General features: G+C 44.8%; 1 protein-coding gene across 1 annotated transcript in view; it reads left to right on the plus strand.

Annotated features, from left to right (window-relative positions):
* The window catches only part of LOC147030116 (unconventional myosin-X-like), a 241,191-nt gene extending 223,313 nt beyond the window's left edge, over positions 1-17,878 (plus strand). Inside the window, exons 38-42 of the mRNA XM_085873826.1 lie at positions 1,331-1,460; positions 1,599-1,815; positions 2,973-3,307; positions 11,833-12,024; positions 16,412-17,878. Of these exons, the coding sequence (XP_085729952.1) occupies positions 1,331-1,460; positions 1,599-1,815; positions 2,973-3,307; positions 11,833-12,024; positions 16,412-16,522 (985 nt within the window). The 3' untranslated portion in view covers positions 16,523-17,878. The remainder of the gene's footprint in view (positions 1-1,330; positions 1,461-1,598; positions 1,816-2,972; positions 3,308-11,832; positions 12,025-16,411) is intronic.
* The last annotated feature ends 7,819 nt before the right edge of the window (positions 17,879-25,697 follow it).

The raw sequence follows: 25,697 nt of genomic DNA on the forward strand, positions 1-25,697 counted from the left end.
AGATCTGGATCCGGATCCGACTACTAGGATCTTTAAAGTTATTCTTCACCATTGAGAGATAGCGCCAAAAACGATGTATAGCATGATATCTTAAAAAGTTGTGGACGGATTCGGATGAAACTTGGTGGACACATTGGGTATGTGGCCTCCCTGTCTTCCTTAATTTTTGAAGAATTCCTTGAAGAATTGCTTCATTTTTGGTGAAGATCTGGATGTGGATCTGGATACAATAATTATTTAATTTTCAAAGTGATTCTTCACCATTGAGAGATTGGGCCAAAACGATGTAGTACTATATAGCATGATATTTCAAAAACATATTGGGCCTGATATGTTCCAAAGGATCAGGCATTACTTGGCGGAGGTATGTGCTCTCCCAAGTGCCCTTCCAGTATAAATATATAATAGCTTTATATTGAAGATGAGGTTGATTGTGGGTGGAAGGTTAGCAGAGATCATGATTTGCTGATGTGATATTGGGCAAGATGGCAGGAGCTCAACTTGGTTTCCGTAATGTTTTTGTACTTTTCATGACTTTCTTGTGCAGAAAATGCAATAGTCACTTTGACGTCTTGAAGCCAATGAAGAAATTGAACTGAAAACCCATTTAATACCTTAACTATTTTATAAATTAAGGAAATGTCCTATTATTTTCTGAACCCAAGAATATTTCACTTATAATTGATACCATTCTTCAATCCTCACAAATAACTGAGATTAAACATTGTGATGTTGTCTTTACTTGCCTGTCGCATCTATCATCCAAATTTGCTCAATAGTTAGTTTTTATTCAAAACAAGCAGAGCCTACCCGTCGCTTCGCTGATGGAAATGTTTTTGTTTACCAAATATTTTGGGTGAGAAGGAGAAGGAAAGAAGACAAATTTCCCCATGCAAAGAGTGATTTAACCTCAGCATTGCCTTGGTAAAAATGGAAATTGTAATACCCTCTGCCACCACAACCAGGTGGCGCTACACGGTACACATTTACATCGAAAATTTGTGCCCCCCCCACACCCTCCCCTCCCACTCACACACACACACTCCCGCGTGAGGCCGTGCTCACAAAGCCTACATTGCCCCCCACACAATGTTGTATTTGTACCCGGAGTTTGGAGTTTGGAACTTAAAAGATGTGGCCGTGCATAAGGAACAAAGATAGGTCACGGAGAGTGATGGAGATTGGAGATGGAAACGGAGCGACAATGGTGTTATATAAATATATAACATCGCCATTATCAATGAACATTTATTCCATGTGTTTAACTACAAAATACAACAAAACTTTAGGCATGGAGAACACTGAACTTTGTGTCCTTTACCATGACCAGACTCTCCGAAGCGGGCGAGCAGGGGCAAGAGGACAACGGCTGTTGGAAACTTTACTTCAAACTGCATTGCTTTTTGGATACCAGGAACGTTCCCTCGAACAGCTTGGAGTTTGCCTTTATGTTTGAGCAGGTCAGGAAAAGCCAAGTAAACATTCTGAATTCAGTCAAGCATCACAGTTAATGAGTTATCACAGATTTTGAGTCCACTCGGTGCGTGTTGCTTTTTTGTTGGTAAAGTTTATATTGTGTAAATATCTTACCTGAACAGGCTCATGAATGCCTGGTGCACGGACGTTTCCCTGCACCTGAGGAGACTCTACAGAAGCTTGCTGCCTTGCGTCTGCAGTCCAGCCTGGGTGACCATGTGAAGCATGTCACGGTGCCGGAACCACCAGGGCTTGCTGCCGTTTACCCTGTTGAGCGTTTACGTGCTCGTGTGTCAGCCGTGACACGATGTACAAGTGGAGGAGCCAATCCAAGTTGTGGTAAAGGACCTTCGATATTATTTCACCGTTGTCCCCAGCCTCCCCTCTCCCTCCACCCCCTCACCTCTCCAATATTGTTCATGCATTCTATTTTCCTCTTCCTCATATTTACAGTAAAATGATTGTCATGACCTCCTGAGTTGATTCGGGTAATTAACAACAAAATCTGTTGGAATTCCCATGGTTCAAGCACATGCCATGTTAAAGCAGCTTTTAATATGTCCTTCCACCACGGCATGGCACTCGAATTACAAAATATATAACAAAAACAATGATAACATTGTAAAATTCATATATTAATTAACACTAATAATATTTACAACAATAATAAGAATACAGTGGTAGTATCATATGGCAATAATAATAACGAACATATCCCCACGCACATCTGGGCTTGGTGAAAGGCAACCTAATGCTCAAGCAGTTCAGCAGGTGGGTATGCAACAAGGCTGTTTAGACCATTGAAAATTCGGTCCAACAGACCAACAGGCTCACTTGTATATCAATGTACATAGCTGCCTGAAAAAAAAAAAAAAACAGTTGAAGCATAATTCAACAATTATGATATTTGTAAACAATACTATTTTCATGAATAAAAGAGTTTAATGGCTTTTGGTGTGGGTCCTCTGGGGTTTTGGACACTGGACAAATGCCATAGTTACCACCAACCCCTTTCCCTCTTCCCCCACATAAATGCAATCCTGTATTTGACAGATGGTATGTTTGCATCACTCTGTGCTTTGAACACACCACCTGCAATACGAATTATGCTACGTGAACAGTGGTCAAGCCATTATGTCCAACGATTTCCTGTTTACCTCTGTCATCCAGTTAACCTTTAACCTCTGTCAATTAATGAGCTTTGATATGTGTATTTAATTAATCCGACCGAATTTTTATGCCCTTCATTTAACATGTTTCATACTTACTACATGCGTATTGCTGCATCCTGGTTATTGCCATTCTAGTTTAATCAGGCAAGCTTTCTCATTTATATCAGGGAGGTAAGGTAACCTTGATTGGGATGAAGTATCAAATTGATTGCTTCTCATGCCAAAACTTAATGATGTTTGCAGGTGAATGTTTTACACAAATATACTTTGAGCACGGAGGACATAGAATGTATTTTGTTCTTGATGCTTCACACAATTTTGCAGGTCCACCCACTGGCCTTCCTACATCTTCATCTGAGCGCCGACTCACTGGTTTCCTGGAAGGAACCTTGAGGAAGACGTTGCGCCGCAAGTCATCTGCAGTTGGCATCGAGGGCGAGCAGGATGCAACACCGGGTGGCGGAGGTGTGGGTGGCAGTAACAGGGGCCAGGCAGAACTAACTGAGCTGTGGGTACGAGAAGAACTACAGGCCTCGCGCTCAGGCATCCTGGATAAATGGCGTCAGATGCGCGGTGTGAGCCAGGAACAGGCAACGATACACTACATGGACATCATGCGGGAATGGCAAGGTTTTGGCTCAACACTATTTGACGTCAAGGTCGGTGATCTTCCTAGTTGAGTCAATCTTCCTCAGTCAACAAATAATACTTTGTATTCTCAACATTGCCATCTAGTTTTAATGATGCTTTGATGATTCCACTTAAATGCCTTGACCCGCATTGTTCAGCCTTGCCTTTCAATGAAACAGAATCCTCGTTTTTCATGCACTCTCTATTCGCTGACTCTGATGTTGTCCTGTTAAGTAAATGTGATCTCAATTAACTGCACTCCATCAACTTTGCCATAAACAGCACCGATACCTCCTGTAAATGTCATATTTGTAGATCTTCATTGCATATTTTCTATTACGCAAAAAGTCTTCTTTTTTTCTTTTTTTTTTTCTCCAATCTTTTCTCACAACCAAGACGTGCCATCCATGGAAGCACTTTAGTCAAGGAATGCCAAAATCTTTGTTGTTGTTCCACGATTCCTTTTACAAATTAACGAGAACTGCATTCATCTCACGATGTCTGGCCTGCCCAGACTTCTTCACTCGGCCCTTTTGTGGGGCAAGTGGACCCTTAGATGCAGATATGAGTAACAAATGCAGGAATCCTCTTCCAGAGATTGCTCCCTCGCAGGAAATGCATTTCCCTGGCACATTCTATTGAATTCTTCTCTGTAAATGTAGGCGATGTCATTGATGTATGTCACGTCATGGTGGTGTGTTAAGCGTGACGTGGAGCAAAAATATGAAATCAAAAGTACTCGTGTTAATTTACCGATCATGGTTTTTAATGTTTGCGATGTGATATGAGATTGACATGGATGTGTTAAAAGTGATGCCGAGTATTTTTGTTTGTTGGGTGTGTGGGGGTGGGGATCGGGAAGTTGTCCATTGTGACGTGTGGTGCAGCGCGATGTTCCTTGGTATAATTTGTTAAGAGTTAATGTTGATTTTGAGGGGACTGGTTTTAGTCTGTTGATGGTGAGCCAGGTTTGTGGGGTGCTGAGGAAGGGTTGAATTGTGCTATGGCTGTGATGATGTTGCTCGGCATTGAGGTAATGATTATGTCATCCACATGTGAGAGTATTTGTATATTATCGGATGGTTGTGGAATGTTGTGCATGAAAAGATTAAAGAGTGTTGGGGAGAGGACTTAACCTTAACAGACTCCATTGGGAAAGTATCGCGTGTGATGACTTGCCGTTAAAAATTACGTATTACTGCATGTAAAAAAAAAAAAAAGCATGTTTAAAAAACTTTTGCATGATCGGTAGTTGGCAAGCCAGCATTTGGTGGTGTTGTGCACATTTGTTACCTTCGCATTCTGCGAAAGGTTATGTTTTGGTCGGCGTGTATTTATTTATTTATTTATTTGTAATCTTGTGATTCGTATAACTCAAAAAGTATTAAACCGAATTGCATGAAATTTGGTGGGATGATTGGTTATTAGCCAGGAAGCATTCGATTAGATTTTGGGATCGTTTGGGTCAAAGGTCAAGGTCAAGGTCACGAAAAGGTCAAAATCGTCTTTTTACGATAACACGGTCAATTTTTATTCAATTTGCATGCAACTAACGCCAAAATGTTCAGAATTCAACGCCTCATCTTGTGATATGCAATGTGACACAATGACGCCCATACTCTTGTTACCGGTTAGGCGTCAAAGGTCAGGGGGGTCACGACCTTGAAAAATATGCGGTTTTTGTCATAACGCGGTCAATTCTTGTCCGCTTTACATGAACCCAGCACCAAAATGTTCAGAATTTAATGCCCAATCTTGTGACACAATGACGTCATAACACATGTCACCGGTTGGGGTAAAATGTCGGGGGGGGTCACGCCCTTGAAAAATATGCGGTTTTCGGCATAACTCAGTCAATTCTTATTCGATTTGCATGAAACCAGCATCAAACGAGATTACCTTCTCTTGTTGAAACGTTGTATTCACCGAGCTTGCGAGTGAAGACTCGCCAAAACGACCTGAGTTGATTGTTGCTTAGTCAGTAGCCCCCGAAAGTCGGGGGGGTCATGACATTATAGATATGTGGTTTGTGTCATAAGACCATTCATATGAAACCAGTTCCCCACACTCATACCAAGAACAAAAAAAGTAGTGGCGGCGAAGGTATGCGCTCTATGAGTGCCCGTTCTAGTTTTGAGTGTTTTGTTTGTGAGTAAGAGTTTTGGGAGTCCATCAAATGTTTTGCTGATGTCTATTGCAGTGAGAGCAGTGCGTTTTGGTGGTTTTCTACTGTTGAAGCCAACAAAGGTGTTTCATGTGAAGAGGGTGGTTGTGGAATGATTTGGTGTGAATCGGTGCTGGGTGCATGAGAATGGGATGTGAGGGTTTGTGAGTGTCAGTATTAGGTGTTTTGTAACTTTGGAGGGTGTGCAAAGGAATGTAACAGGTCTGTCGGAGGCTGCTTTGGTTGATTCTTTGTTTGATTTAAGGAGGGTAATGATATTGCCCTGTTTCCAAGTTTGAGGAATTATTGCTTGTTAGTAGAAGTTTCTTATCATTGTAAGGGCTGAAAATGCCGTGTGGTCCAAGGAATGTTTTTAAAATGTAAAGTGGAGATGGTGTCAGGGCCGGTCGCATGTGCATTTTTGATGTTTTTTTCATGATTTCTGCTGTTTGTGTGGGAGTGTCAAATGGCATGATGGTGTTTTCGAGTTGGTATTAAGCTTGCATCTTGCCATATTAATTTCCTCTTTTCTGTGTCCCATTTGAGTTGCGTGTGCGTAATGGACTATGAGGATGTTAGCGTCTTGTTTCTCTGATGGTATGTTTTTTGGTGGTAGTTATGGCTGCATGTAAGGGTGTTATGCCGCTGGTGGAGTTAGTGATGCTGTTTATGATTTTGTACAAGTGCTTGGTTTTTGTTGAGTGGTCTGGTGTGTGTAGAAAGGAGTGCAAGTTTTGTGTTTGTTTCACTAATATTTTGTTGATTGCTGCGTTTGGTGTTGGAATCCTTTATACCGTATCTGGTGCTTTTGGTGTTGGTGTGTTGTGCTTTAGGTTGTCTCGTTGTCTTTTTTCATGTTAAAGGCTCCAGTCACGGACTATGAGTCCTCATCAAGGACAGGCCTTAATTATAAGAACTGCATATATGGAACAGTGAAGAAAGAGAGAACAGTCTTAGAGTTTTTGAGGAAGTAAAAAATATTCTTTTTGAAAAATGGAAGATCATAACTGGTAGGAAAGACATGAGAAGGTAATGAGTTTCAGAGTTTGGCAATGAAAGGGAAGAAACAAACATCATAATGGCTCAACCTTGAGTTGCCAATAGCTACGCAATAATCATGTGATGTAGTGGTTTGTCGAGGATTTTGTGGTCTCACTAATAGTGGAGATACGCAAGCAGCAAGTTCTCAGGAGCAGAAACCGAAGTAATATCCATAGAAAAGAGAGAGCCAACTTTGCAGCATAATTCAAGTGGGTCAAGTGTTGAGGTCGGATTAGGAGAGTTGATAAGTCAAGTGTTGAGGTCGGATTAGGAGAGTTGATAAGTCAAGTGTTGAGGTCGGATTAGGAGAGTTGATAAGTCAAGTGTTGAGGTCGGATTAGGAGAGTTGATAAGTCAAGTGTTGAGGTCGGATTAGGAGAGTTGATCAGTCAAGTGTTGAGGTCGGATTAGGAGAGTTGATCAGTCAAGTGTTGAGGTCGGATTAGGAGAGTTGATAAGTCAAGTGTTGAGGTCGGATTAGGAGAGTTGATAAGTCAAGTGTTGAGGTTGGATTAGGAGAGTTGATAAGTCAAGTGTTGAGGTCGGATTAGGAGAGTTGATAAGTCAAGTGTTGAGGTCGGATTAGGAGAGTTGATAAGTCAATTGTTGAGGTTGGATTAGGAGAGTTGTTAAGTCAAGTGTTTAGGTCAATCCTCTATATAGTTGAAGAAACTGTTCAGATGACAAGAATCTTCAATATCGAACAGGACTCCTCATTTTTTAGAGTTAGACTTAGCTATTTGCGTAATGTGTGGATTCCACGACAAATTTGATGTTAGGGTAATACCTAGCATGTTTATTGTGTCACATCATGTTATTGGGGAGCTTTGATGAGGTGTGCAATTTCTGGCATGTTATTGGGGTTGTGTTTTTTGATGTTGTCCTTTGGAATGTATTTGGAAGCTGGGGTTGTGATGATCAAATTGAACCGTTTGATGTGGATGTGGATGTCAATGTTGGTGGTGATGTAATTGGTAATTCTGTAATTGGTGGATATTTTGTTTTTGTTTGTGTTGAGATGAATAGCCGCGTTTATGGTAATGATGATAGGTCGGTGATCTGAAGGGAAGGATTTAAAGAGTTGAATCAGGATGAGATTACTGGAAGAATGCATGTACCCTGGAGAAGCTGGGGAAGGTCAGAGGATTGAGAGAACAGAGGGAGCAATGTTGGAGAATGACTTGAAAACCGATGCATTTGTGCTCTGTACCAATACAAAATATGACAAGGCTATGTGTGGAGTCATATCAACCATGTCTTTAGAAAACTCAAGAAGCTCGTTTCTTTTTCTCAGAGAAACGAGAACTCTGCTTGCATCTTCAGAGAAGGGAAATAGTCCACTTTTTGTCACAAAGTTCAGAGTTTGCAAAATAGTTCCCACATTGCTGCTCAATAGCATTAATGTGTGCAATAATGGTGTTCTTCGACTCAGAAATGATGTTCAAATATGTGTTTTTAACTTGGTTCCTCCAGCGATGGAAAACATGACGGCAATCCCCTACTCCTTTCACTCTCTCCATTTAATTACATTCTTTCTGAAAGCCTCCAGTTGCTCAAAGTACTGGAATAGTTTTTATGCCAGTACACTTTCCCTCTCTTCAGACCTTGACAAAATTACGAGACAGTCAAACACTCGGAATATGTCTTTCAATCCTGACAAATCTCACGTTCATTTTCTCTTTCTTCAAAAGGACCGTCTGACAAACCCTCCAATCAACTTTGTTAACAATCCCCTTGAGGAAGTTCAGTCATTCGAACTCCTGGGTCTCACCATATCAGCCATGATCTATCTTCGTGGGGCAGATAACAGCAATTTTGAGAGGAATCGTGCAAATGATGATACAAGCATCAAATTTGGCACATTTGTTCTCCAGGGGATTCTAATCAAATCTGCCTGATTGGCCGTTTGAAAATCCAAATTTTGAAAAATTTGAAGAAAAACAAAACTTCAAGTAAGTCAAGATCACGAATCAATGTTGGATGCTGGCTGAGATTGGTGAATGTTTCAGAAACATCATCAAAGACGTTCCAAGTCTGCCATGCAGTTTTCTTCCCTTTACCGCGGAAGCCAGACACGACGTCACATCCAGTGAAAGCATGGAAGTATGGGATCCCTCTAGCTTTCTCAGGCCCTATTGCAGAAACTACCTCATGGACTGGAATCCATCGTGTCTTGGCTCCTTGGCCAAAGGCAATCCACATGTTCTCAAGACCTAGTTCCTGTAAGGATGGCAGTACAGATATTGCTATGACTAGTACGTCCGTGTCATTAGCCTTAATGATAATGGACTTGCTGCCATCCGTCGTTGCATCCCTGGCGTGTTCAAATATTCGAGTGTCAGCTTCTTCATGACAACATGGAGAAACAGCATCCAGTGACTTCCTTGTGTTACTCATGGCATCTTCTCCTTTTGTGACAATGACTGTGCTTGTCGTCTGTGCTTCACACATCTTTTCCGCAAGGAAGTGAAACAGCTCAGTCTTGTTGCTGTCATCTCGAAGAAAGCTTCTCCAGTGACTTGGGGTCTTACTGGTTCCTGTCACTCTTCTTCTGATTCCTTGCCACCTTTTCGACCTTGCCTCGGATTTCAGACCACTTCTTGTACACATCAAACACTACGTCCACCCTCTCGTACCTGGCACCATATGATTCCACCTTTGGGATGATGTCTTCTTTAGCATAGTCATCAAATATCTTTGAAGTGCATGGAGGTAGCGCATAAGTGCTGAGCCATCAATGATGACTGCATCTCCCCTTGGTTCTCTGTCTGGGATGTTCACTTGCGCTTCAAGAATTTCAGCCAACTGTGACTTCAAATTTTTTTTTTCTACTTTTGGATTTTCAAATGGCCAATCGGGCAGATTTGATCAGAAAGCCCTGCAGAACAGAAATACCAAATTTGATGCTTGTATCATGATTTGCACGATTTTTCTACTGTCTACTACACTATCTTGGACAAACCACATTTCAAAGTTGGCCTCCAAAGCCAGCCACCGACTGGGCATCTTCCATCATACAAAGTTCTTCCTTGGCACATCTGAACTCCTATCCACCTACAAGGCCTTCATCTGCAGCTTGATAGAATACTGCTCTTCTCTCTGTGCTGGTGCCTCTGCCTCACAGCTTGCTCAGCTTGACAATGTGGAAACCAAGGCCTTCAAGATGATTAGAATCTCCCGTGATGAAGCTGAGCCAATGGGCCTATCACTTTCACATCGCAGACAGGTCGGTGGTCTCTGTCTTTTACTGCCTCTTTTCTGGTCTTGCACCCTCTGCTCTTTCCATGCTATATCCCCCCACATCACCCCACCCCCAAGTTTCAGCATGGTACATGCAGTCGACCATCAACCCCCTTCTCCTAAAATCCATGATCACTGTGCACCACCACTCATTCGTTCCTCTTTATTCCAGCCTGTGGAGTCAACTTCCACATTCTCTTCAATCTCATTCTTCCCTCCAGGTCTTCAAGACAGCTGTTCACCACCCTCTCAGATCATCCCCAATGCAAAACCAAGATTTTTTTTTGTCTTACCCCCATTAACCCTCCCCTCCACCTCGGAGCCAAACTTCTTAGAAATATTCAGTTTTCCCTTCAACTCTGCTGTTGGTGCCTCCTCTCCCACCCTTTTTCTACTGTTCCTTTTCTCCTGTTGCGTCCTGATCCGTTCAGTGTTCTAGCTCTTCCACGAGCCTTGAGTTTGTAAACAAAGATAATAGAAAATACAGTACTGGCATTTAAACCTTCCCCTGATATAAAATAGATATTGTTTAGTTCTTTAAACAAATGTAAGATATGACAGTTTTGATAGCCATTCACTGCCTTTTAAGTTATCAAGACGTTCCATTTGTCAATATTTAATTGAAATAAACTTCGTACTTTTTGTGTGTAAACACAGCGAAGAATACCACTGCAACAGAGTCTTCTAACTTTGAATGAAAACGAAGAGCTTGCAGATGTGCTCCCATGTGATCAAAAAAAGCTGTGAAAGATCTTGCATAAAAAGGTTTCCTTCAAATGAGGCTAATTAGTATGAGTTTGTGCATATTCTGTTTATCACACTCCCAAGTCGCAACATTTTTTTAATAAAGGGAATTGCAAAGATTACATACGTGGCCGGCCCCTCATTTTTGTGCCGGTGTAAAATTCAAATAAAATAAAAGAAGCTAGAACAACATTCGGTAGAGCGCATACCTCCGCCAGACTGAACAGTTTACATTTTGTATCCCACTGATAGGCCGGATCTGAATCCGGACCTTAACGAAAATCGATTCGGCTTGTTCTCGTCACCTCACCAACTCATCCACCAAGTTTTGTTGTAACTCGTCCACAACTTTTTGAAATATCATGCTTTCCACTACAGAACTGTATTTAGTTTTTGGCCCGATCTTCAATGGTGAAGAATCACTTGAAAAAATAATAATAATAATTCGATTTCGGATCTTCAGCAAAATCGAATCAATTGTACCTTGTCACACACCCAACATGTCCACCAAGGCTCGTTGGAATCTGTCCACAACTTTTTGAGATATCGTGCTAGATATCCTTTTTGGCCCAATCTCTCAATGGTGAAGAATCACGAAATAAATTCTGGTCGTAGAATCCGGATCCGGATCTTCACAAAAATCTAATCAGTTCGTCCTTGTCACACACCGAACCTGTCCAACAAATTTCGTCCGAATCCGTCCACAACCTTTTGAGATATCCTGCACATCGACAAACAAACAAACAAACAAACAAACAAACAGACAGACATATGGACAGAGGTGAAAACATAACCTCCATCCACCGATCTCTCGTTGAAAAACATCGCCGTAAAGTATGCAACCTTTCTTTGGATTTTCTTTTAGTCTTCCAAGCTGCTGCATTGACCATAATATATCACTTCCTCCCAACTTCAGACCCGAGCTTTGTGTCATCTGGCATTGTTCTTCCTTGCGGGACACCCAATATTTTGGGGATATTCGAACACCCAAAAATCTTACTTATTCATTGTCGCACCAGTGAGGCAAATCAAATTGATTCAAAAAGCTGTCAGTTGCTCTGTGATATTACCCCATGGTATTTGTAAATAAATATCACAACGACCTTGAAGTCACCGACGCAGTGTATGACGTCGTACTGCAGAGATGTGCCACCTCAATTTTTTTTTATTCTCATTATTATTAACGTGGTTTAACGAAACATTTTGGGGGGTAGTGTTCTGTATTATCGATTATCCAAGTATAATGGCCTGATTGATGCGTCCATATTTACCATTATATGTCGACGTCACATAAAACTGCAGCTCTCATTCATATTAGTGAGATAACATGCTGAGTTAGTAGTGTGTGTGCACCTGTATCCACAGTGCAAGGAAGGTGGTTTCCCTCAGGAGCTATGGCTGGCTGTTGGTGCTGAAAATGTTGCTGTGCACAAACGAGGAGATGCCCGTGCACTGGAAACTTTCACATATGAGCATATCCTGTCATTTGGAGCTTCTCAATTCAACACATATCGCATAGCCCTGGATGGCCGTGAGATGGTGTTTGAAACAGCTCAGGTATGGTATCACAGTGACCACTTGTCGGTATAAGTTTATAATGTAGAGGGTAGTTTAATAGTTTTGATCTACACCAACACGAGGTACCGCTTAGGTTGGTGGTTAGTGATTGCTGAGTCGTTGGTGAAATGGCAAACTGTGTCAGGAATTGGCTTGGGGATAAGCAGAGTGTTTTTTTTTTTCACTGGGAGGATGTCAAACTGAGAAGTTGTATGTAGTAGAACATGGTAAAGAGTAGATTTTGAAGATTCATAGATGACATTAAGCTTGCAGGTAAGCAAGACAGAAAAGATGGGAAAGTTGGGATGTTCAGTGGATCAGATTCAAGAAGGCAGATGCAATTGGAAGATGCAGTTCACTGTTTGTGGATACAAGGTATTGAGCATGGGCAGGCATTATGTAAATAGGGAATACATGATGCAAGGTGTAGTTTTGGAGCATGTTCTCCTGCGGATATCAGTGTGGTTATAAATACAGGGCTTAAATAGTCGATGAGTTGGGCAGTAACAAGAAAAGATAATAGGATTTGTGGTTGTATTCGCATCGTTTATGGATCAAAGGAGGTGGTGTTAATGTTATGCAGGATTTTCATGAGGTTTCATCTCAATTAGCATCATATTCAGTTTTCGTCACTCAATGTGTGATAGCTGCCATTGAAGGGGTTCAGCTTACAATTACCACATTGATTTCAGAGTGAGATGGATTAAGCTAAGAGTGGCTGATGGAGAGTTTGGACTTTTTATTTTAGAATGGTCATTATGAGATTTTTTTTTTTTTTTGTATACCTTGCCGAGGCTCGTGTGAGAGCAAACACACAACGCACAGCAAGGGGGCATGAGACAAGAGGGCATGAGTGGGAGGGACAAAACAGTGGGAAACAGACACATGAGGAGATCTGTGGAAGGGAGAGGGATGGGAAGGGGAACATGGGGAATAGAAGATGGACATTACAGGGACTTTCAGGAAGGAAAGCAGGGAATTTGAAGGAAGAGGGCTTGGGTGGATTATCGGGGGTAGAAAAGATCGAGGATTTGGATGGGGGATGATAAGAGGTGGTGGTGAACAGCTGTTTTGAAAGCCTGGAGGGAAGAATGGGAAAGAATAGAGTGAGGGAGTTTATTCCAAAGGCGGGAAAAAGAGGAATGAAAGAGTGAAGGTGAGCAGTGATTCGTGATTTTGGTAGTTTTACCAGACGGGGGTTGTTGGCTGACCTTGAGTTATTGCTCAACCAATAACTCAACCCTTGAGTTGTGTGTTTGCTCTCATACGAGCCTCGACCAAGGTATACAAAGAAAAAAAAAAAAATAACCACGTGACTTAGGGTCCTCCGTCTAGTTAATCTGGTTACCTAAAAATAACCACGTGATTTAATAACCAGGAAACACGCCCTCGGTACGCCTTGTCTGAACCGGATCACTCTCCCGGATCGGATCACTTTACCAGATCGGATGCAGCCGAGCGACACTGCCAAGGACGTACCGGCTAAAAGGAACAGATTGGTCGGAATAAAGTCCAGGCTAATCTAGGATTCGGGCCATGCTGGATCAATGGAAGAAAAGACAAAAACGAGCAGGGAACATTTCTAATAATGATTTATTTATAATGGGTGAGGAAAGGTATGTGGTGCGATCAAGAGATTTATTGTGGTGTGTTGTGCAGAGATAGGGAAGAGAGGTGTGCTGCAGCAATAATCAGGAAACTTATAAAAGCGGACGCAGAGCAGACCTATCCCGAAAATAATAATAACTCTCTTCTGCAGGCCTACTTACATTGGCAGGCGCCAGGACACACACACACACACACACACACACACACACACACACACACACACACACACACACACACACACACACAGACACAGAAAACCCGATGAAGAGGGATTGAAGCAAGGCAGGAGAGGAGTTGAGGCTACGGTCTCTCGGAACCTTTGTATAACTGATACGCAGTCCCCGAACGCGCCACCAATATGTTTGGAGGGAATGCTCCATGGTGAAATACCCCCCCTGACAGCTGGTGCGTCGTCTCCTGCTTCGGGCAGCTCGCGTCGAGACCGTGGGCGTGAAGGAGGGGCTTCAGTTGGGAGGGTGGAGTCAGCGTCGTGTGGGCGGAGAAGAGGAGGAAGAACCCAGCGATGAAACAGAAGGCGGAGTCGAAGTGATGATGACAGAAGGCGGAGTCGAGGTCCAGCTTGAGCAGAAGGTGAGACAGGGCAGCGAGAAAGAAGGATCCGCTCAGACCTTTATAGGCCCCGTGGTGCGGGGTGGGGGGCCACCTCGAAACTCGGTGACGTCACCCGAATCGGGCGCTCTGATTGGCCCCAACCCCCTATGCGGCCCGGCCGCGATGGAAGCAGCAACATTCCACTTCTGGCAAGGTGACCCCACGCCGCAAAGATGTCCCGCTCCGACGCCACGACAAGATATGAATCGCCCACACCGAACTCCGCGTCATGACTTGCCTTGCAAGAACCCCCGGGCCATGGCCTGATGACCGGCCGAGTGCAGCGTCGGTCTCGCACGCCCACTCGGGCGCCCCCGACCAGCACTGGCCAACGCACCCACTCCGTGTGCACCAACGTGGCCTGAGCTGCACAACATGCCTCTGCCGGATCGCAGCTTCACTGGCCATAGAGGCTTGAGATGTTATGGCGAAAGATGGCCATAGAGGCTTGAGATGTTATGGCGAAAGATGGCCATAGAGGTTTGAGATGTTATGGCGAAAGATGGCCATAGAGGCTTGAGATGTTATGAGGTAAGATGTTATGGCGAACCCATGCACATACAGTAAGATGTGTCCATTCGTGCCCGGCTCTGTACGATAACAAAGTGTCGCGAGCGGCGCACGGGTCTGCCTTCGAGCACGCTCCGTACAGTGCGCGTGGATCCGCCATTACGCACGTGGCCAGAGCTCGCGTTTGCCCGATTCTGCTATCGTGTGCGTGGGGCGAAACCTGATCGATATAATTCGTCCAGAAATGGCTTGATAGGAACGCGACGCTTGTGCCTTGCACACTCGCATCCCGCGCAACGTGGCATGGGGTTGCCTTTCTATTATCGGCCTCGGTGCGCGTTCCGTGCAGCGTGGGCGTTGTGCTGGGTGTGTTTCCTGTGTTGTGAAAAACACTATTCATGCAGCGTGGGCGTTGTGTTGAGTGTGCTTTCTACGGAGGGGTGTCCAGCCTGCTTGGCGTGATTTAATTACCGGGGAAGGCTTGAAGGCCTGCTTGGCCTTCGCTGAGGACCCATCTCACAGCGAAGGGCACACGTGGCTCAGATTTACCTCAGGAATAATCAGAAAAGAAGAGTAGAAATGATGTTATAAATGAAATGAAGAAGAAATGATATAAGCAAACCTACCTATGAGACCCTCGCAACGCACGCCCCGGTTTTCCCGCGAGACAAAAGGGAAGGGACTATCTACACGTGTATTAATGGAATAACTGCCTTGAGACCACTATCTGTTGGATGCATGCGGTTCCGAGAACCGCAACAATATTTTTTTACCAGGGTTTACAGTGGCAGGACCGGGAGACATACAGTAGCTTGAAAGTTGTAGTTTACATAGAGCCATTAATGTATGGAATGGTCCTCCTGGGAATGTGGTAACAGTGGGGACACTAGATTGGTTTAAAATGTAGTTGGATAGGCACCTAGAAGCAAAGGCCACAGGGACAGACAAAGCACAACATGTACACAACGCCTACAAATCGCCCAATTCAATTCCGATCTCCCATCAATTTCTGCCTCCTTATCTTAACAGGTATTGATTCTCCGAGTTGTCTGTGTTGTCAAGCATCAACAGTTCTTTGTATTAATTCAACTCTCACTTAATTTCACCTTCTGCTCACCTATAAAACAAACTGAGTTAAAATCACATGTATGTTCTGATTGTTAATGTCCTGGCTGTGATGTACGTCTTCACCCCCGTCACGTCCATCCACACTTCCCACCTCCTCCCATGCTGTTTGCCTTCCCCTACCAATTGTGTGGATCTCTGGTTGGATTGGGTTTGTGATGTAAGTTTGGCTTGGTGTTGTGGAGGGTGGTTTGTGCTTGTGGATTGGGTGATTGGTTAAGGCTGTGGATGTGGTGCAGGCACACAGGCCAATTGCATGGCCTACTCCTGTACTGAGATTTATTTGTATTTCCTTTAAAAAAAATAAAATAAATAATAATATATATATATATATATATATATATATATATATATATATATATATATATATATATATATATATATATATATATATATATATATAAAAAACATGCAGCTGTGAAGAATAAAGGTCTTAAAATTAACGAATGCTTATCAAGTTCTGAAAATAAAAATGTGGTAACCATGAGACAACATGATTCCTTTTTACATCATTTCCATACCATTCCCTCAGGAGGCAGAAATTGCGAAGCTGATGAAGGCCTACGCCAACAATGTGGTGACAAAGCGCTACAAGCACCTATCCATGGGAAGTCAAAGAAACACTGTAAGAAAACAGCGATAGGCCTCATAATGCATCTAACTGTGTGAGAAGCAAGAAGATAATGATTGGTCTTGGCCAGCAAGCATAGGGCACAAGAACATGAGTGACGGACAGGAATTTGCTCATCACCAAGTTGTCATTCCAAATTAGGTTAGACCCAAGGCTTGTGGTTTAGATGTTTGTTTTGTGTCAACTTTTTGCTAACAAAACAAGTTCTGAAAATACCTGGGAGGAAGACTTACCATGGTGAGTGCAAAGATTATGAATGTCGTGCCGACATGGAGTCGGACCGATTTGTCCACATGTGACTGTCTGTTGCGTTTTCGATCTTCACTTATTTTCAACAAGTTGTGGACCGACAAAACTCATTCCTATAAATGTGAGTTACTCCTTCCTAAAAAGGGGTCGATAAGCCATCCTTCTAATCCTTGTACAAAAAAGTTATTTGCCTCATGAACAAATGCTACCAGCCTCAAGAGAATGATGAGTAATAACCAAGTCCTACTTGGATTTTCTAATTATGAACAATGATGGTGTTTTTTTTTTTGTTGTTGTTTTTTTTTACTTTAATAACTTTTGTTAACTTAATGATCCAAGGTAAATGAAGCCATAATTATTACTTTGGGGAAAGTTTTTCAAGGAATACTTGACTGGAAAAAAAATGAAGTAATATTTTGTGGTTGATCAGGTGGGTGGATTTTAAGCCAAATGTACTCAGGTTTGTCGTTGAAGTATCACGGCGCGCTTAACGTTTCAACATCGTAAGGGTTGAGCGCAGCAATCGTTTGGAATTCTTAAAATGCCGCTTTCACCTACCCTGGATTTGTCAATTTATTTATTTTTTTAATTCCCTTTCTAAACCAAACCGTATTCTCTCTTTGGTCTTTGAAGGTATTCATCTTTTGTTTACCCTTCTTTCATTTTGTTGTATTGTTTGTTGATATCTGCAGAGCCATCTAAATTGCATGTTAATTTAAATCAAATATTTGTTTATTTGTGCCCCTTGGAATTACTATGCTGAAATGTAACGGAGCTCTGTCTGGTTGTGAAAATGTAATACTTGCCCAATTTTAATATTGCTGCTTTAACGGCATTTATGACAAAAAAAAAAGAAGTAAATATTGATTTCACTCTTATGCAATGCATTCTTGCACAATCTGATGGGATTGTCTTGCTTATCGTAGCTTTGTTTATGAAAATTGCATTTGTGCTTGCACACTCGACACTCGTGCATCATCATGATTTCATTCATAATTTGCATAAAATCAATTGGCCTCGCAGTTTCATATTTCAATGTACAAAATAAGCATTTTGCCATTTTTTGCACATTTTAAACTTTTGTATATTCTTTGAAAATAAATTTACTTTTTCTTTTCATACCTTGTTTCAGGAATGGTCAATATGATATATATAAAGTAAGACCCGGACATTTGCGGGGGATATGTTCTTGAAAAATGTTGCAAATGTCGAATTTGCCAATGTCGGGGCGATGAGCTCCTCCAATTTGTTTCAATGGGAAAAAGGGTAATAGGTTCTCAGCGGTTCATGATTCAGAAGAGAACATTTTAAAATTTTACAAACATGAATGCACATCATTACAGTTTCATTAAAATGCTCACAAATAAAAAGACAACAGCAACAGCAGGTCCTGTTTCCATTTTCTAATTGACATACTATGTAATTTTGAGGTGGTGATGATGATGAGTTAGAATCCAGTGAACTCCTGAAGAGTACGCAAGTGAGGGTGCTGAAGGGGCTGCAGGTAAAGGTGTTGAGGTGGAGGGGCTGGGGTGAAAAAAAAGGGTAATACAATACACCGCTGTTTTGCGGAGTGCTGCAGGTTTCTGTGCAGCTCTCCATACACCAGCAAAACATCATCCAACCACCTATTGAACCAGAGGTATCACTCCATCACTGGGTCGGCATCTTGCAAACTGTCAGCTACTGCCCTCATATTCTGCAGCACCTCACCCAGGAACTAGACGGTCAGGTTGGGCCTCGCCACCTCTTCCTCCTCTTCACTGCCCTCCTCCTCGGACAAAAACCTTGATGATGGCCTCCAATTCCTCCTCAGTCAGCTCCTCGCCGTGCAAGGCGATGAGCTCCTCCAATTTGTCAGGCTCCATATCATCGAAGCCTTCCTCTCCCATCTTACACGCCAACCCGGCAATTTTCCACGTCTCTTCTGTGATGTCGGTAAAGCCACTAAAGTCGTTGACTGCCTGTGGACATAGATTTTACCAGCAAGCCTTGAATGGGGAGGCTTTGACTTTGTCCAGAGAGTCTTTGATGGTGCTGATGCGAAGTCGTTCCAACGTTTCCTGACGGTAAGTTTGGGGTCGGACTCCATCGCATCTAAGGTGCAGTACGTTTTAAACTTTGAAATTGGCCCTTCGCCAGGGTGGTGGTGGTCTGTCAGTCAGCATCATCAGCTTAATCATGCAGTCCTCTTTCGCGTTGGATCAGGTTGGTGGTGGTCTGTGGCAGGAAGGTGACCTCAACATTGAGATGGGCCACCTTCAGCACCTCGGGGTGGCCAGGAGAGTTGTCCATCAGCATGAGGACCTTGAAGGAGAGGTTCTTTTCTGCCACGTACCTCTCCACTTGAGGGATAAAACGGTTGTGGAAACAATTTATAAAGATGACAGCTATTACCCATGCCTTTCTGTTTTCCCTCCAAAATAAAAATAAAATAAATAAATAAAAAGAACTTTATTTTCTGAGGTAAATAAAGAATAAATTTCAAAGCAAAATCAATCAAAATGCCAGGAAAGAGAAAAAGAGCATGCTTATCCGGGGGGGGATGGGGGTTGACTTACAGCTAAACATAGACATGGGTACCCAACAGATCATTCAAGGGAGAAAAAAATCGTCTCGCTCACCAGAGTAGTCGTCCGTGAAGTGAAAACGTCCTAAAATGTGTGTGTGCGTGTCACGTCTGTCGCCAGCACCCAGCCTTGCCATGCACCCTCTCACGAACAGCCTTGAACGCCAGTCAGCGTCTGAAGGGCACCGAGATCGTCTTATGGGTTTCGACCCTGGTGTTGTTGGTGACCGACCCGTGCCTCACTTGTTGGCGGCGCTGCTCACACCCCCACGCGCACCACACGCTCGCTTGCCCAAGCACTGGGAAGGACGAATTGTCTCGTTGGCGCTGATCAGACACCCACACGCTTGCTTTTTTCTCCTCTTTTGGACGCTTACACCCGCTTCTTGCTCGCTTCTCGCGCTTACTTCTCGTTCCCTTCTTCCTCCCGAGCTTTTTCGCCCCGCTTTCTTTCGCTTCTGTTTTCCTTTCACTTCTCTCGCCTCCGCTTTCCTCTCGCCCCAGAACGGACCTTCATTCGTTTTATATCTGCGGGCCGTCTCGGCAGCACAGTGTCCACCCCAAGCTCACCCCACCCCACTTGCGCACGGTTACCATGATGACCCATGCGCTCTCAAAAAAGGCGGGCGTCGAAGCTCGCGAAAGAATGTTGCTGAGGAAAAATGAGGGTGGGCTTCAGAGCTCGTGAAAGAAATGTGTGTAAACGTGTCTGTCATAAAGTAAAAAAACTTCCCATAAGAGGGGGGATCTATTCTTTACCCTTCTCAACGCATCACATTTAAGATCTCATTCGACATGGGGATGGGGCTAATCTGAACATGCATTTCAGGAAATAACTGTCTGAGGACCTGGATGTGTGGATGCATTCATCAGACTGGATTCTGAAATCCATAACAATATATATATATATATATATATATATATATATATATATATATATATATATATATATATATATATATGCATATACAGTATATACATATGCATATACAGTATATATATATATATATATATATATATATATATATATATATTGTTGCGAATTCGCGCCTGCCGGCGTGCGGACGGCCACGTAACTCGTCCGTCCGGTGGGCGACGTGCCGCGATCCAATTCAGTCGTGACCCTCCAGGAACTATCGCCCGGAGCCAGTCACGGGTAGGCCTTTCGACCTCACCACAATCGGCCATCCGCGTAGGATAGGGTTGTTCGCCAAACTCGACCGACCTAAGTACCCACGCAGATGGTAAACCGGGCGATCGTTCCTCGCCGCAGGTCGACTCCGGACACGAGAGGCTTGGGCGGCCCGTTCCGTACTATCGGGATAACCGAGCGGTGTTATCGTCGACCTCGACGGTTCAGATTATTTACCGGGCATTTTGCACCCACTACGAACCCTTTACGTGAAGCAGGATGGAGATTCAATTCGGAAAAGACGAAGCGAAACGGGAAAACAGTTCACACAATGCACATTTATTTCCCGGCACACGGAAAGCACATATACAGCCATACAGTCAAAATGCACATATAGTAACCAGAACAAAAAAGCAACAACGACGCAGAGTTAATACCGACTTCGCGCACACACGGCAACACTTATACAGCTTTACTTTACAGACGGCGCCAACACACATTTACACAAAAGAAAAGAAAAGAAGCCACCCTCATAGACAAGGGGGCAAACAGGCCTGTAGGCCAAATGTGCGCCTGACCTGGAGGAGCGGCCAGGTCCGCGAGACCGGGGGGGTCCTACCCGCGTCCTCGTGATGCGTTGGCGGGCGAGCCGCAAATGTGGCCGCGCGGCTGTGCCCCGACTCCGTGCTCCTTGGCGGGTTTCTTTGGCACGACGTTTGGGGTGGGATGGGAACGGGGCCCCCTTTTGCACTATCTCAGCGTGGAGGAAAGGGGGAATTGTTGATGCCCTGGGGGAGGAGAATGGCTGGCTGGCTTGGGTCCCGCGACGAGCGATCCCACACCGCGACCTCGTCGCCGACCACCATCCTTATGGCCTCGGACCCAAGCTCCCTTGCCTGCAGTTCCACCGCTCTCACTCGCCCGACTCTCTCTGCAACTCTTCTCCGTTCCACACTCTCCTCAGCCGACCCTCTTCAGTTCCGCACTCTCCTCGCGACTCCACCGACTGACTTGACTCTGCTACTCTTCCCAGTTCCGCACTCTCCTCACCCGACCGACCCGACTCTCTTTTCCAAAACTCTCGGCGACTCCAGAACCCAACTCACTTCATTCGCCTTGCGCTTGCCTTCTTATAGGCTGGCAGGAGCAGTTAATATGCAAATATTCGGATCAGAATGACCTCGGGGGCGGAGCCACGCTCGCCCATTGGTCGGAGGAAACGGGGGTGTGAACCTCCCCTGATCCTAGAATTTGCAGATATCGACTTCACACACACGCGCCTGGAGGCGGGGCCAAGCCGCCCCGCGCTCGCTAATTGGACGGAGGAAAAGTGGGCGTGTAGCGTTTTTGATCCGAGTTTTCCTCTCCGAAAGGCCGCCATTTGGGCTCGCGGCTCGGTGCGCTCGGCACCAAACGCTGAACGGGCCAAAGACAGCCTGACGTTCAGCGTCCACAGGTGGTGCGGGAATGTCCGTAGAAGGAGAGAGGTGAAGGTGGTGGAGGGTTTTCGATGGTGGTTTGATGGTTATGGTGCCATTTGGGAATGGCGGTGATGCGATGATGTGGGAGCGTAGATGGTGGCGGTGGCGTGGTTGTTGGCGTTGTTGTTGTTGTCTGAGGGTTGGAGCGTGGTTGTAGTTGGTGACGATGGCTGGTGTGGTGGTTAAGGTGGTTGTTGTGTGATGGCGGTTGAGGCGTGGTTGGTTCAAAATAAAGATAGAACAGAAAAACGACTGACTCAAAGCGTCGCAGCCGGATGAATCACATAAATTCCCTCGATACAACGGGTTTGGGCTAACTACACATGTACTTAGAGATATCTCACCTACGGGTCCTGAATGGTGGTTTGCGAATTTCCACAGCCGTAACAATATGCATATACAATATATATATATATATATATATATATATATATATATATATATATATATATATATATATATATATATACAGGGTGTCCATAAAGCCTCTTCATAATTTACTAGTGCGGGCCTGTAGGTGCGGGCCGGTACGTGCAGCTTCGTTCCTTCGCTCTCGTAAACGACGACTGGATTGGGGCATAGTTTCAATTACATCGGACCAATATAAAATATATATATATATATATATATATATGTATATATATATATATATATATATATATATATATAATAATAAATAAAAGAAAAAGAATTGTGACGTCATTCGTGATGTCATAGCACCGTGTCCTGTCATTGGTTGACAGATAAATGGCCGTAACTTGGGAAACGCTTGTCCGATTAATATCAAACCTTGAAAAGGCACATCCTCAGGTCCCTAGCAATATTCCTGGCAAGTTTCAATTCGATGGGACCAGTGGTTGTCGAGAAACGGCTGTCGCAGACACACATACAGACACACAGAGATTGCTGAAATTATAGATAGATAATTTAAACCGTCTTGATGTGCTTCGTGCAACTAATGGTGCCCATATAGAAGTGTATTAAATGAGGCAAAAAAAAAGTTCAATATCTACTTATTTTGCAATTATTTCGACAGGTTTATCTATTGATTTGCTTTTGTAATAAATTGTAAAGGGACTTTATGGACTATATATATATATATATATATATATATATATATATATATATATATATATATATATATATATATATATATATATATATATATATATATATATATATATATATATATTGTTGTGGTTGAGGAAATTCGCAAACCACCATTCAGGTCCCGTAGGTGAGATATCTCTGTAAGTACATATGAAGTTAGCCCCAAACCCGTTGTTTAGAGTGAATAAATGTGATTCATTCGGGCTGCGACCCTTTAAGATTGCCGTTTTTCTGTTCTATCTTTATTTTGAACCAACCACGTCTCAACCACCATCACACAACAGCCACCAACCGCAACGCCGCTTCACAACAACAACGCCAACAGCCACGACCTTTACCTTCACAACTCGCTCTCGCAAACATCGCATCACCAACATTCCAAGCGTCGCCATGGCCATCACCGCCACAATAAATCCTCCACCACCTTCACCTCTCCTCCTTCTGCCGCCATTCCCACACCGCTTGTGGGCACCGAGCGTCAGGCTGTCCTGGCCTCGTACAGGGCGCGCGCTGAGCCGCGGGTACAAAGATCGGCCTTTCTGAGGGGAAGTCGGATCTGGAATGATACACGCCCACTTCCGATCCCTCCAATCATTAAGCGTGGGGCGATTTGGCGACAACGCGACATGTGAGGGACAAAAGCCGGGTAGCGGCTGTAGCTGTTTCGGGGACCGTGCCGGGTTCACCCAGCAGCGAGCGCGAGGTCCTGCTGTGCAACGCACGAGGCCCCCACGTGCTCGCTTGCGAGAGTGAAGTCCCGGTCCGGAAACGAGCTCGGTGAATGTTGCCGATCCCGCGACGGACAAAGTTTAGGCAGGATTACGGATTTGGACCGGACGGGTTCTCCACGCGGGCGTGTGTTAAGCTCCAACGGGCAGAGCACATGTGTTCGCGTGGGGAGCCCCTCGAGACGTGGGGCTTGTGTTTTTTTAATGCGCACGGTGACGTCATGGCTGCACGTGGGGTTGGAATCCGGCAGGAGGGGTATCCCTGCCGGATGGTACCGTCCAAGGAGGGACGAGGTACACGTGCAGCTGCATGACGTCACGGGCAGGTACAAAGTGCGCGAGCTGTGAGTTGCCGCGCTGGTGCTGCGCATGTGAAAAAAAAAAAGCAAGCCTCACTTTCGGGTGAACAGGACTCCCAGGCAAGGAGTGGATGATCCCCTTGACCTGGGCACAGGATGGAAACTAGCTAGGGGGTAGGGTTAGCTTAGTTAGACCGGCTCCATGGGGCAGGGGTAAGTCCTCATGGGGCCCGTGGAATGGATTAGGTAGAGGGATTGTTAGTTGAGATTTAGGTGGGGAAATGATTTTTTGATGATTTGGAGACAGTGACAAACTTGTGAGTGTGTAGAGGGGACGTAGCTTAGCTACGTAGTGTTAAATGGAACGTGCTATAGTTTAAGGGACGACGTGGGAGCACGAGTTAGTCAGGGGATTTAGTGAGCAGGATGGCAGAGTTCAGCGGTGTGCGTGTTGAAGAGTTGGTGAGTTGTGTTGTGCTTGGTGAGCGAGTGAGGCCAGCGGGTCTGTGTGTATGGAGCGAATGTGGAATGCATGGTGCGATGAGTGATTGGGGGGAGGAGTGACTCCCGTCCAAGGGACCCCGGGGTCAGTGTAGAGTGAGTTAGGGGATTAGTTAAATTGAAAAATGGAGGTCGTTTTGTTGTTGGTGGGAAAGTAGGCTCGAAACCCATTTGGAAGGATGCAGGAGCCCTGTTGACAGGCTGGGAGCGTGGCTGCGAAAGGTGAGTATCGCTGAGTGGGTACCCAGGGCACCAGGCTAGTCGGCCATAGTAGGCCAAGGGCCCATGGGGGGCCGGGATAGCGTAGTGGCATGGGTGCGCCTGCTTGGTGCGGGGGCCCGGGGCGCCGTTAGCTGCGTGGGCAGTGTTGTGGGCACGGGTGACCCTCGGAAAGGGGCCCAGGAAGCCAGCCTGCCACGTGTGCATTTCAGCGGAGGTGCCATGGGGGGCACTCCCCGGAGTTTAGGGAGCTGGTAGGCTCGGAGGCAGTGTAGTGCCCGGGGGTGCCATAGCGGGAGATTCGGCAGAGGGTCGTGCCTGCCAAGGGGAGCCACGTGTCCCAGCCATGATACCGTGTGAGGGCACAGAGAGAAAATTGGGGGGCGAGGCCCGAAATTGTAAGGACACCAACACAGGCGACGGGAATCTGGGTTGTTAGAACCAATAGTTTAAGCGAGAGGCGCTTGTTGAAAGCCCCGGGGTAGTTTAACAGTTAAATGGATAAGGTAGATTAGGAAGTGTACCCCTCCGCACCATCCATCCCCTCGCTCTTGTTGTGGGCCGCTGGACCCACTTTGAGTTAGATCGCTAAAGTCTGGGGAGGCCATCTTGAGGCTTCGTTGGGCCTCGACACAGGATGCTAGCTCTCCCTTATTCCCCTCCGGGAAGGGAACGTAGGGGTTGGGAGTAGGCTAGGATGATAGGAGCCGAACAAGGACGATAAAGGGGGTTACGGGACGAATTATAGTGGAAAAAAATTAAATAAGTTGGGGCTAAATTGGGGTTTGACAAATTAAGGGAGTGGGTATAGACAGTGACAGGCAAAGGCGATAGGTTGGGAGGGAGACCGTAGAGTAGGTCCGAGCCCGCCTTCCGAGTGGCCAGCACCACCGCACTCC

Source organism: Eptatretus burgeri, chromosome 3 (assembly GCF_056783735.1).
Source record: "Eptatretus burgeri isolate ZD-2024b chromosome 3, Ebu_testis_v1, whole genome shotgun sequence".
In the NCBI taxonomy this organism is placed as follows: Eukaryota; Metazoa; Chordata; class Myxini; order Myxiniformes; family Myxinidae; genus Eptatretus; species Eptatretus burgeri.